At 36.9% G+C, this 13,689-nt stretch overlaps 1 protein-coding gene across 1 annotated transcript; it reads right to left on the bottom strand.

Moving 5' to 3' along the window:
- Nucleotides 1-39: 39 nt before the first annotated feature.
- Nucleotides 40-2,023, bottom strand: LOC103965470 (pentatricopeptide repeat-containing protein At2g32630). Its single transcript, XM_009378538.3, is given in 2 exon segments — nt 40-826; nt 829-2,023. Coding segments are annotated over 2 exon segments (1,836 nt in total). The 5' UTR covers nt 1,967-2,023; the 3' UTR covers nt 40-128.
- Nucleotides 2,024-13,689: the final 11,666 nt, after the last annotated feature.

The following is a 13,689-nucleotide window of genomic DNA, read 5'->3' as shown; positions in this document are numbered from 1 at the left end:
CATCTCGTTTCGACGGAAACCAGCTTATACAAATTGGCCTATTGACTTCAAAACCATTCTTTCAAATTCAAGTAATTGATCCATTTCCCATTGTCTAACGAAGAAAATAATATAGTTTCATCGTAGAGCTATGGGTTGGCTGTGTGAAGGCTGCCTACAAGTGAATGATATACTCTGTCATCAGGCGTGAGGCCTGCATTTTTCATCTCATCATACAATTTAAAAGCTTCCTCTGTTCTCCCATCCTTCGACAAACCTGAAATCATTGCTGTATATGTCACAACATTATGGGGTATGTCTCTCCGAGACATTTCGTCAAACAATTTCAGCGCCTCATCCACCTTGCCATCAATGCATTTGCCGTTTATAAGCGATGAATACGTATACATATCTGGCATCAACCCCTTGTCTTCCATTTCCTCCTTCAGTTTATGAGCTTCCTTCATTTTTCCTTTCTTAATATACCCATCAATTAGAGCATTGTATGTTACAGTGTTTGGTCTCTCTCCCTTCCTTTCCATGTCTTGAAATACCCTGTTTGCTTCGACGAAGTTTCCTTCCTTGCAGAATATGTCAATCAGAGTAGTGAAACAGACTACGTTTGGAGCCACACCTCTCTCAGCCATTGTGAACAACAAGCTCTTTGCCTCCTCGTTTCTGTTCAATTTACACAACCCGCTAGCTATAGTGCTGTAAGTAAACACATCAAGCTGAAACCCTTTATTTTCCATGACATCCTGCAGCCTTAGAGCTTGATCCATCATCCCACTTCTGCAGTACCCGTCCATCAGCGTATTAAACACAACTTGGTTTACGTCAATGCCTTACCTTGCATCTCATTCACCAAGATGTCTGCCATCTCCAACTGCCCTGCCTTGCATGCGCCATTAATCAACGCCCCGTAAGTATGATCATTCGGTACAAATCCCCTTTGAGTACATTCGTCGAACAGAAACAGCGCCCTCTTCATATTTCCCGCTCTACAATTCCAGTTAATAATCGAAGTATAAACATACACATCGGGTTGTATCCCTCTCTCACGCATTTCCTCAAACACCTTCTCCGCATCCTCGATCTTCTCAGAACTACCAAACCAATCAATCAAAAGCGTGCATGTTGCCACATTATAACCCACACCATCTTTCTCCATCAACCTCAAAACCTCATTGACACCCTCAAAATCCTTCCTCTCAATGTACGCTTTCAAAAGCGTGTTAAATGTAAAAACATTAGGTTTAGTCCCTCTATCGGCCGCTTCCCGCATCAAAGCCTTGGCTTTTTCAACCTCTCCTTTCTTACAAAGCTCATTCATCACAAGCGTCAACGGATACACCGTGATTCGAACACCCTTTTCGACCATCTGATCGAAAAACCTCAAACACAAATCCACCCGACCGCATTTCTTCAACGCAAGCAAGAGCACAAAGCATGACCTTTCTTCAATCTCCAACCCATTCTTGCCCACATACTCAAAAACCCCAATTGCCTCCTCGAACATTTTGTTATCTGCATAAACCCGAAACAGCATATCGCACAATGTCCCTACAAATTTCACCCCGTCAGGCTCGTCCTCAATCAGACATGTAATTTTGGAAACGGGGCAACGAAGATTATCGTTCGTGACGATACCATTCAGTACAATCTTCATTTGGGCAAATCTTCTAGCATTATATAGCCTGCGAATGAGGATTGCATGGGCTTGAAGATTGGGTTTATGGGAAGGATCTGTTTGCAGGAAGTTGAATAAGGTCAAGCATGAATGGGGTGGGACGAGTGGGTTTGAGAGGACAAGGTTGGTTACGTGGGGGTTGAGATTGGATAGCAGAGATGGTGAGGTGGATTTGAGGGGTTGAAGGCCTGATTTGATTAGGGTTTTGGCAATCTTCTCGGCGGTTTCTTGGTTCGATATCGAAGCGGGATCCGTGGGGAAGGCTTTCTTCAAGGTTTTGAAGGTTTTCCGAGACATTTTTTTTGTCAAAGCAAAAAGAACAAGGAGGAGAAGAGGCGTTTTAGGAAGTGTAAATTTTAGCGGGTATTAATTGATGTTCAAAAAGCAAACCGATACAAACTAGGACCATATTGTATTATATTTTACTTTTATTTTTTATAGAGTGATATAGCGAGATAAATAGTTAGTTGATAGGAAAGAAAAATTAGTGGGAATCGAACTCGCACCAAGGTGCATAAACATGATTGCTTTCAATCACGACGGTAAGTGCCATCAACGACGATATTTTATCTTTAAGCTGGTGCTATGGTGTTTGATGGACTACACCATTGCTTTCACCACCATATTGCCGCCACCACCTTACCGTCACCATCTCCACTACGTTTACTACCTTGGTTAGTTCAACACCCGGTTGTTGTGGTCATTAGAACAACCAATTTCTCAATGAATATTCTCATCATTGAATGCGTTGGAAGGATTAGATCGAAAATATGGTTCGAATTTCCATTCCAAAAATACAGTTCTAACCGGAATTTTAAGAATTTTAAGATTAGAGTTATCTCAAAAATTTCGCAACGTAATTTAGAGTTCTTCAAATATTTTACAAGTTGTTAGCTATTTATAAACTTTTTCGCATATGCAATTTATTATTTTTTCTTAACTTCGATGTAGTACTTATGTATAAATCTATGCAGTATATTAATATGTTCATTATTTTAAATATAAGTGTATAATTTATTTTTAAATATATATATTATCATTTAATTTGTATATGTATAATTACATAAAAATACGTGAATAAAATGCCTCTAAAAGACCTAACATTGAACATGCTAAAAATAAGTTCTGATTACAAAGTACCTCATTTTAGTAAATAACTATAAATTTTTTTGAATGTTTCAGAATTTCAACTCCATTCCAATTTTCGTTGGAAAAATTTTCGAGTTCGGATTCTATATTTTGATGGCGCAGTCAGAAATTGCAATCCAACTTCCACCCCTCTATGTGCCTCTCACGTTGGTGGTGCCGGCACTTTCGGTCGCAGCTACTTTGGGACGGTTGCTGTTGGTGGTGTTGGCGTCGAAGGACCAAAATAAAACCAAAATGGTGAGACTGCGGTTGGATGTGGCAGATGATGAACACTGCTGAGCACATCAAAATTCAAAACATCGCAGTAAAAGTTGAAATCCTCATATTCTGCAACCCAAAAATCTCTGTTCTTATTCCTTGCAATTCTGCATATTCAGTTGTGCTTCTAATATTGCGACATCTTATTCCTATCAGCTTACCCTTTTTACTTACCCTATCCTCCATTTTTCTTTCTTCTTTTGAAATTGAAGACGGTTTTCTTCAGCTTAACTCTTCTCTTTCGGCCATGCCAACTAAGTCTTCAAGTGAACGATATAGACTTTTATCAGGTGTGACCGTGTGAGGTCTGCCATTTCCACCCCATCATACAATTTAAGAGCTTCATGTGTTCTCCCATTCTTCAACTAACCCGAAATCATAGTTACGTACGTGACAACACCTTGAGTTAAATTTCTGCCAGGCATTTCACGAAATATTTTCAGTGCCTCGTACATGGACTGGACTACATTTCTACTAATTAATAAAACACTCGTCAACCAAAATCTTATGAAATTATCAGTTTAACTTTCTAATTAAAACAAAACATCAATAAGAAATATGAGGCAGAAATGTAATTTTATACAACCAAATTTTGCTGTTTTTTTCTTTCTTTCAAAACCTCATCTACATGTAATTCTAACATATCTCTAATTAAAATAAAAAAAATAAAAAAAACTTCCCCCTCCCACATTCTCTATTACTCTCTTCCTCTCTCCTATTTCAAAAACAAAAATAAAAATTTTCTCACACACTTTGTGTGTGCCCATATGGTAGTATATAATTACAATAGCACCTTTACATAGAGGACACAACCCTTGAATTATATCCAAGAATTACAGATACAGCCCTAGACTTCTAAAGAGAGACTTCTCTTCGTAAACATAGCTTTCCAAGAAATAACTCTACGTAACAACTGATACGATTTTTTTCAAAAGAGTGTTATATTTAACTAAGAACCGTGTCCGAATACCCTTTTTGACCATTCGATCGAAAAACCTCCAACATGAATTCACCCGACCACATTTCCTCAATGCAAGCAAAAGCACAATGCAGGGCCTTTCTCCAATCTCAATCCCATTCCTACCCACATAACCAAATACCCCAACAGACTCTTCAAACATTTGTTTTCTGCATAAACCCGGAACAACATATCATCAAGGTTCTAAAAAGCATTAGGCAATAATTCAGTAGCGGGCAAGAGCCTAGAGTCTATGCCCTTAATTTATTTTTTTATTTTTTTTATTTTAATTTTAACTAAATTTATTATATATGTATATAAATAAAAAAATGTCTATTTATTTTATATTTTAACAATATAATTGTATTGAAATACATAAATTACAACACATAATGACATATAAATTATAAAGTACTAAAATAAATTGAAAATATGGGAAACAAACATATAATGAGTGTTTATCCAAGTATCCAACAAGTTTCTTACAATTCATTGAAAAATAAAATGTAAAATGGAAGTTATGTCTATTTTCTATCTAAGTGAGAGTGCGACTTAGGCGGTCTAGGCAAGTCTAGACGGGCTAAGCAGGGGCATAGACAGGTTTAGGCATCTTTTTTTATTTTTCAAACGTCAAGACATTAATCGTGGCAACGACCAACCGCCTAACATCTAGGCGATACCTAAGTGAAGATTTTTATAACAGTGCATATCACATAATGTCCCAACAAATTCCACCCCATCATGGTCATCCTTGATCAGAGACGCAATTTCGGAAACCGGGCAATTAATAATATGGTACGTGACAATACAATTTAGTACAAGCTTCATTTGGGATAATTTCGGAGCTTCATATAGCCTGCAAAGCAGGGTAACGTGGGCTTCAAGATTGGGTTTGTGAGATGGGTTCTTTTGGAGAAAGTTGAATGAGTTTACACAAGAATGTGGTGGGACGAGTGGGTTTGAGAAGACAAGGTTTGTTATTATAAGAAATATTGTGTATATATAGATATATAGCTATATATATACATATATATCTATATATATATATAAGATTCACACACGAATAGTGATTACAGCTGAGTTTATATACATTTTTTAATAATTAATTATTTTGTACAGCTTTTTATATTTTATATTTTATTATTATTATTTTTAATTAGTACCTCACAATAACCTAGCTGTAACGACCTGAAAATTTATATTTGGAAGCAAAAACTAAGATATGCCCTAAATTTATTTCGGAAGATGATCACCAAATTCCTTTTTCTTAGACAATTTCCAAGAAAAGATTAAATCTCAATTATCTTATTATGGCTGCATCTAACCTTCTCGTTAGACTGCCTATGTACCCTACAAAGGGATCAAGCGATTCGTAGTTCACAATTTCAATTTCTAACTCATTTCTGAAAATCATTCAAGCGACTAACAATCACTAACTAGGTTCAAACAAGTGAGTCATACCAAATGCATATTAAATATGGTTTCAGTATATCGAAATATGCATAAAATGGTAGTGTTGGCTGACTGATCACGTGCCACCGCATGTGCTGTGCTTGGCGGTCGGCCGTCCTGACTTGCCGAAAAATTTCAACTACTTCCAAAATTACCAAATTTTGTAGGAATGTACAACTCAAGGAGATGAGCATTTTTCATACCTGGGACGAGGTCTAATTCGGCCTGAAAATAAATAAATTAGCCTCCCTACTAGTCTTTGATATCTACTCTTGTCAACCAGTTTCTGATCTAGATAAATCCTCGAATAATGTTTCTCTACAATGGAAGTGTCCACAAGTTTACATCCAAGCATGTCTGTTTCCTTTAATAAATCCAGAACATATTTACGTTGAGATAAGAAAATACCTTTACACGAATAAGCCACTTCTACTCTAAGGAAATATTTTAAATCTCTCAAATTTTTCATCTTAAATTCAGCTGCAAGACTCTCTTCCAGTTTTACCATCTCTTCTGAGTCATCATCTGTTATTATCATGTCATCCATATAGATAATTAAAGCTGTCACTTTGCCACTTCTTCGTTTTACAAACAACGTATGGTCGGAGTGACTCTGGTAATGTCCATTCTTTCTTATGACTTGAGTTAATCTACCAAACCATGCACGAGGTGATTACTTAAGCCCATAAAGCGACTTTCACAACCTACACACTCCGGTTTTCCCTCCGGCATTATATCTCAGAGGAAAATCCATATATACTTCTACACAAGCCACTTCTACACACTCCGATTTTACATCAAACTGTTTCAGTGGCCAATTCAAATTTGTAGCTAATGAAATAAGAACACATACTGTATTCATCTTGGCTACTGAGGAAAATTTTTTACTGGTAATCAACACCATATGTTTGAGTATAACCTTTTACTACTAACCTTGCTTTATACCTGTCTATTGATTCGTCAACCTTATATTTAATTGTAAAGACCCATCTACACCCAACTAGTTTTTTTCCTTTCGGTGGTTCCATTATTTCCCATGTATCATTCTTATGTGGTGCCATCATCTCTTCATCCATTGCAGTAACCCATTTAGGATCCTTCAAGGCCTCTTCAACTTGGGTTGGTAATTGGATTGCTTCCACATTATTCACCCATGCTTGGCGTTCAGGCGCAAGGTTCTTGCATGACACATAATTTGCTATTGTATACTTTACCTTTCTTTCGGGAGAAAACCTGTTAGGAGGAACACCACGATTTTGCCTTGGTGGCAACTTATATGTACTTACACCATTATTTGGAGTAGTTTACATGAGCATCTGTAGTACTCACCTTAGGAATATTAAGAGAAGACACATTGGATGGCACTATTGAGCTAGAGAGAGAGGGTGATGTGGGTTCGGTAGGTATCACCTTTTCCTTTGATGTACTTGGTTCGGTAGTGACTAGTTGCTGAACTGTTGTAGCTTTCTTGGAAGGACTTTGTCGATGGCCTGCACCTGTCTTGGCAAGAAGCAGCTGAAAAACCGTATCACTCTATGCAATTTTTTGCCGAGAGACTGGTGTCCCATTTTCATCATTGTCGTCAACACATGCTCTCCCTGAACTACATATCACGTCCTCTGGTACTTCGAACCACCCAAGATCACCGCTAGTGTTCTCCACATGGAGATCTAAAGGTGATAGGATCGAAGAATAAAAATACTCTGATTAAGAAAAAGTAACATCCATAGTCACATACATATATCACGTTTCAGGGTGATAACACTTATACCCTTTCTGTTGGGGGGCAAACTCATCAAAAACACACCGAAGGGCACATGGATCCAACTTGCTACGATGAATCTTGTGAATATGAACATATGCTAAACATCCAAACACACGAGGAGTAAGAGTATTGGTGGATACTACAGGTGTTAGAAATGTGCCCTAAAACCAATCATATGATGATACTTTACGGACATTTCACATGCTAAACAAATCTAGTTTAAAAGAAAGGGCAAAGATTATTGTTTAAAGTCGTCTCATATAAATGTTATATGTTTAAACAATAATTCCAAGGAATATGTAATTACGACAATGTAATCTAAAGAAGTTAAATTCATGAGACCATTCTCTTTCGTATACATATCCTAAACGTTCCTGATCATAGGATTGCCAATTAGGCATTGATAGTTCGTTAAGATCAATACATTCTATGTCTTCTCTTAGAGAAAGTGACTGGTCTCGAGTCATTGGTGTGACTGACACCAAGACAAGAATGTAGGTGCTTAATAGAGAATGAGTCAACTGAACACAATTAATGAGGAGTTCTCATACTCATGTCACATGAGAACTTATGGTTAGGATAATGCAAAGTAGTCCTTTGACCTGAGGTATCATAGTTGTCTTGTGGTTAGGTCCTTGATCTTTGACTATATCAAAGTCACTCTGTCAAAAGGTGTCCACGGTATAGTTAGGGTTAAGCCACTTAGCCATGGAGGCAAGTGAATGCACAACAAGGGATCTCTAACCTACAAACTGTTTGAGGGAGAATACTCTATGATATGATTAAGAAACTCTGGCTAGAGTATGAATGAAATTTAGGAAGTCGTTCCAAATCACATTCAAGGTAATCATATAAGTAAAAGAATCACATTGGATAGTAGACATGAATAAACTATCAAACCAAACAATGTGGTTCAGAGTATTGTATTGGAGAAAGACCATATTGCATTGTAATCCTAAACTGAATAGGTTCTCCACCTCTTCTGATTAGCTTGGGTAGCCATGATATACTGCTAGGTGTCATTCATGGTTTGTGGTAGCCCTAAAGGTGTATAAACACTAAAGGGAGAATTGAAAGTATGTTTCAATTCACAATCAATTTGAAGAGTTCTAATCGCCCACTGCCTCGCTAAAAAGGAACCTAATGGATCGTACACCGTGTAAGGTAGAGATTGAAGAAACAATGGAGATGAGTAAGGATAATTAAATGGTTTAATTATTTATGGCTAGGATGAATTAATATGTTAATTAATCAAACGAATAAGTTCGTTTTAGCTTTTGAGTAATTATTCAACCTCAAGGCCCATTGGGCTTAGAACCATCAAACCCATTAACTTAAGTTGTATGACAACTTAATGACTAAAGACTCAAAAGGGCCCAAACAGCCTAAAGCCTTTAAAAGGCCGGCCATATTGTAAATGAATGGGTTTTGATTCTTTTTGTCACTTAAGTGAAGTGACTATATAGAGGACTTTAAAGCCAAAAGTTCATTAGAGTTTTCTAGAGAGAAAAGATGAGAACACAAAGCTCTCTCTTCTCTTAGGAGGCCGGCCACCTTAAAGGAAAATAGCTAGCAATCTTTCTTTCTCTAGGTCACTCATTTCTTCCTCAATGCTCTCTTTGGTGTGGAGACTTAGAGTTCCCTATTTTGGGAACTTGGATAATCCATTCCTTCATCCATCCAAGGAGTCATGGAGCCAAGAAGCAAAGTTCCTCCATCCACATCCATGGAGTCAAGGAGCAAGGAGACTAAGGAAATAAGGCCCTCACATGGGTAAGCAAAGAGGTGCTTCAAAGGTATAAAAGTTTCTCAACTCTTTTCTTTAAGATTTGAGTTGAGTTTTGGTTCACTGCAATTACTAGGCCTTGAATTTCATTGGTAAAGTTTTGTTTTTGAGTGCATACAAGCATTATTCCGCCTTTTAATTGTTAATTGCATGCATAGATGTTGCTCAAATGAACTAGTTTTAACAATTTTTTTCCTTCAATAGGAATATGTTTCGTCAATACTTTAAGAGGTGTACGAAATTCTACCGTTGAATTATTAGAGAGGCGGCCCAAGGGCCCAACTCCAATAACATCAATAATGTCCCCAACCTCGTAATTATCACATGCACAATTCATCAGGTGTGGAGTTTTATCACAAAAGGCCTCGATGTTAGTTGGAGTAAGGTTATGATATTTAAACTCTTCTTTGTTTCTTTCTCTAGTCGATGTGAGATTTCAACACGCCCCTTATGTGGGGCCCAATTAGTGGTTCACACGTGGGAGATCCACACATCAACAACCACTTGGAGCCAAGGGGACTTACCCAACATGCTGGGCTAAGGGACTCACCATCATCGCGCAGGGCCAATGGGACCCACCCATCATGTGGCAAGTACATACGGGCTTGCTCCTTGGCTCTGATACCATGTTGAATTATTAGAAAGGCGGGCCAAGAGCCCAACTCCAATAACATTAATACTGTCCTCAACTTGGTAATTACCACCTACACAATCCGTCAAGTGTGGGGTTTTATCATAAAAGGCCTCGATGTTAGTTGGAGTGAGGTTATGATATTTAAACTCTTATTTGTTCCTTTTTCTAGTCGATGTGGGATTTCAACATTCTACAACCCGAGATGGCTTACTGTTAATCACATACATGGCATAGGTAATGGCTTCAAGCCAAAATCGTTTTGGCACAGACGCACCAATAAGCAAGGCACAAACAGTTTCCAAGATATGATGATTCTTTCTCTCAGCAACCCCATTTTGTTGTGGAGTATGGGGACAAGTAGTTTCATGGACAATTCCTTGATCTCGAAGAAAACCAGACAATTCGGAACTCATATATTCACCTCTATTATCAGAGCGGAGACTTTAATAACAGAGGAATATTGTATTGTAACCATTTGAGAGAAAGATCGAAACACCATACTAACATAACTTTTATTTTCATCACATATATCCAAGTCATACGAGTTCAATCATTAACAAAGGTAACAAACCATTTAATTTCGGAAAAAGTACTAACAGGAGAGGGACCCTAAACATCAGAGTGCACAAGATCAAACAGAAACAATCTTTTATTCATACTAGGAGGAAATGAAGCTCGATGACTCTTTGCGAGAATACATACCTCACAATGTAAGTCTGATTCTTTTATTTCATGAAATAAACTAGGCAACATACGCCGTAAATAACCAAAAGAGGCATGTCCTAACCGACGATGCAATAACCAAACTTCTTGTAAATTATTGGTGCGAGATGCTCGAATGGCATTAGCTCTACCAGGAACGACGTCATCCATATAATACAACCCCTCTCTCTTATTGCCACGCCCAATTATCTCCTTGGTTTGAATATCCTGGAGTAAACAAAAGAGTGGAAACATAAGTACCACACAATCTAATTGCTCAATAACTTGGGGAATAGATAACAAATTATGAGCCAACGATGGAACAAGCAAGCAATTATGAAGGGAGAGGGCCGGTGTAAGGTCCACAGTACCAGCCTCAATAACCGGTGCAGTGGTGCCATTCACCGTTGTTATACACTTCCGAGGAGTCATTGTCAAACAAGTAAATAAATTTTTATCAAAGGTCATATGATCTGTTGCACCGAAGTCCAAAATCCAACCTGTATTCGTCATTGTTATAACACATGAAAGTTGAAACAGTAACACACTACAATCACACCAATAACCAAGACTACAACACACACGGAGACCTTTCAGCAGAGTTACTCCTACAATTGCTCAAGCACAATAATTGGAGATATGCATTAATCGCACCAATACACGTTGCAATTCCAGTACCAAACAAATCTGCAATCCTCTTGCACAATAATTAACCACTCCTCACACAGTATCTCACGCTGCAATCCAAGACAGCAGCAGAAAAACCACACTTACAGGGACAATTGCAAAAACACAACAATTGTATGCTGCAAATAAAACACAAGCAGCGGCACTTCCAAGACAAAAGAAAAAAAATAAATGGATACACGTTGCAATTCCAGCAGCCAATCCCTTTTTTCTTATATCAAATCCTATTTTTTTCCTTGTTTTTAGAAGACAGCCCTCTTACACGGGTAGATGGTCATAGCAAGCAGATTGAAGCAGCAGCAAAGCAACATTCCCACGAAGCACAATACGATACCTAATACACGGCACACTTGCTGCAATGAGTACAACAGCAAAGACACAATACGCTGCAATCAGTGCAACATGCTTATCCACGGTATACTTGCAAAAAAACACAGCAATTATACACGATTTACTGTATAGAATTCGGATCGGAGCCAAGCTCTGGATACCAAAAAGAATTTTACGGCTTAATTTCCATGTATTCTATAATTCTCAATATAAGTACATACAATCCTTGTTACATAAGGAAACAATAAAGGACACAAATATATCCTTCCTAAAACATGACTCTAATAATTACACAATATTTACATTCATTTTCCTTAAACATTGATTCATGCCAATAAATTTTTTATGAACATCATGGCTATATGAGGATTGAGGGATTTACTGATGTTGATTGGGTAGGAGATGTGACTGATAGACGTTCTATGTCTGGGTATTTTACATTTGTTGGAGGTAATTTGGTTACGTGGTGAAGTAAGAAACAAAAGGTGGTGTCATAGTCTTCCATGGAAGCCGAATTCAGAGGCATGGCGCATGGAGTGTGTGAGATCCTTTGGCTACAAAAGTTGCTTTGGGGTCTCGGCTTTAAGCAAAAAGAGGCGATGAATTTGTATTGTGACAATAAGTCGGCGAGAGAAATAGCAGAGAATCCAGTACAACATGATAGGACTAAGCATGTTGAGGTTGATCGACATTTTATTAAAGAGAAGCTTGAGAAGAAGGTGTTGTCAATACCGTTCGTGAGCTCAGAAGAAAAACTTACACATATTCTTTCTCATGCTGTGTGTAGTAGGAGCTTCGATGACTCACTTATCAAGTTGGGCATGTGTGATATTTATGCACCAACTTGAGGGGGAGTATTGGCGTGAGTCAATATTTAAGGAAAATGAATGTAAATATTGTGTAATTATTAGAGTCATGTTTTAAGAAGGATATATTTGTGTCCTTCATTGTTTCCTTATGTAATAAGGATTGTATGTACTTATATTGAGAATTATGGAATACATGAAAATTAAGCCGTAAAATTCTATTGCATGAAATCCCTCAATCCACTTTAAGTAAAAAGTAAATCCCTCAATTACATAATTCTATACCCAAAATAACTCTACATTCCTTATTCCCCAAGATTGACTCACGCAACATAAAATTTACAATTTTTCATTGTCATTTGTAAAAGCGTAAAGTAAAAGAATTAAAATGATCTCGATATTGTTCCCAGTGAACATGTCTTCAATCTTAGAAAGTGTAGACGTGGTGCATGCTCAAACCCATTAGATGTTTTTAGCCATTCATTTTTCATGAACGGTTGTTTTTTCTTACGATATTGAGTTTGACACTCATAGTTTCTCTTTGGTCGCTCTCTATTTGTATCTTCTTATTGACTTTCTTTATTTATTTGAGACTACTTTTTTAAAGACATTTTCTCTCATAAGTGTTTTGGCTCATAATTATTTTATTAACCATGTTGAAATTTTCATTAACGGAAATGATAATCACATTTTTTAATTATTTTATTATTTTTTAACTATCAGATTGAATATATTAAATGAAAACAATAAAAAAAATTAAAGATATGTGTATAGTGAGGAAAAAAAGTGTATGTCATTATTATTTTCGTTTTATTAATAATCCAAGTGTTTTGAAGTGCTACTTATAAAGGTACTTAGAAGTTCTTGAAGTCAAGTGTTTCACCAAAAGCAATTCTATAATTTAAATGTTTCAATGTTTTGTTTTCAAACATAGTCAAAAGTATTTTTAGTTAGAAAGCACTTTTACCGTAAGAAACAGTCCCAAACAATTAGTGAGAGAAATGCAAAAAAAAGAAAAAGTATTTTAAGAGGTCGATGATATTAATCTATTTTAGCTTTTCTAAATATTTTCTAGCTTAATTATTTTATTTGATAATTTAACTTATTATTACCTTGTTGTTGTGACTTATATTTAACTTAGAGGTGTGGGATGAAGTGAAAGAGAGTGGAGAATAGGCTTAAGAATTGTGTGTTAATTTTCTAGTCCTTGTGCCTTTATTTATAATAATAAGGAGGATAGAAACTTGCTCCCCAAGTAATATAAAGTCTATTAGGAAAGATCTTCTAGATCCCAAAGGATTCCTAATCTATCTTTACTTAGGATTTACACAATCACAATATGTATTAGAACATATATCATAACACTTCCCCTTGAGTGTGCAAATACTCAAGTAGATGGTGCATTAGATCTTTAGGCAAATGTAGAAGCAGTTGATGAAGTTATCTTGTCTAGTCGGCATAAGTAGCGAATGTCAAAACAAACGGAAGAATGC

This window comes from the organism of the source record quoted next, unplaced genomic scaffold (assembly GCF_019419815.1).
Source record: "Pyrus x bretschneideri cultivar Hongxiangsu unplaced genomic scaffold, Pyrus_bretschneideri_v1 Contig45, whole genome shotgun sequence".
NCBI classification, from domain to species: domain Eukaryota; kingdom Viridiplantae; phylum Streptophyta; class Magnoliopsida; order Rosales; family Rosaceae; genus Pyrus; species Pyrus x bretschneideri.
The sequence above is the reverse complement of the archived record's forward strand: the minus strand, read 5'-3'. Positions and strand labels throughout refer to the sequence as shown.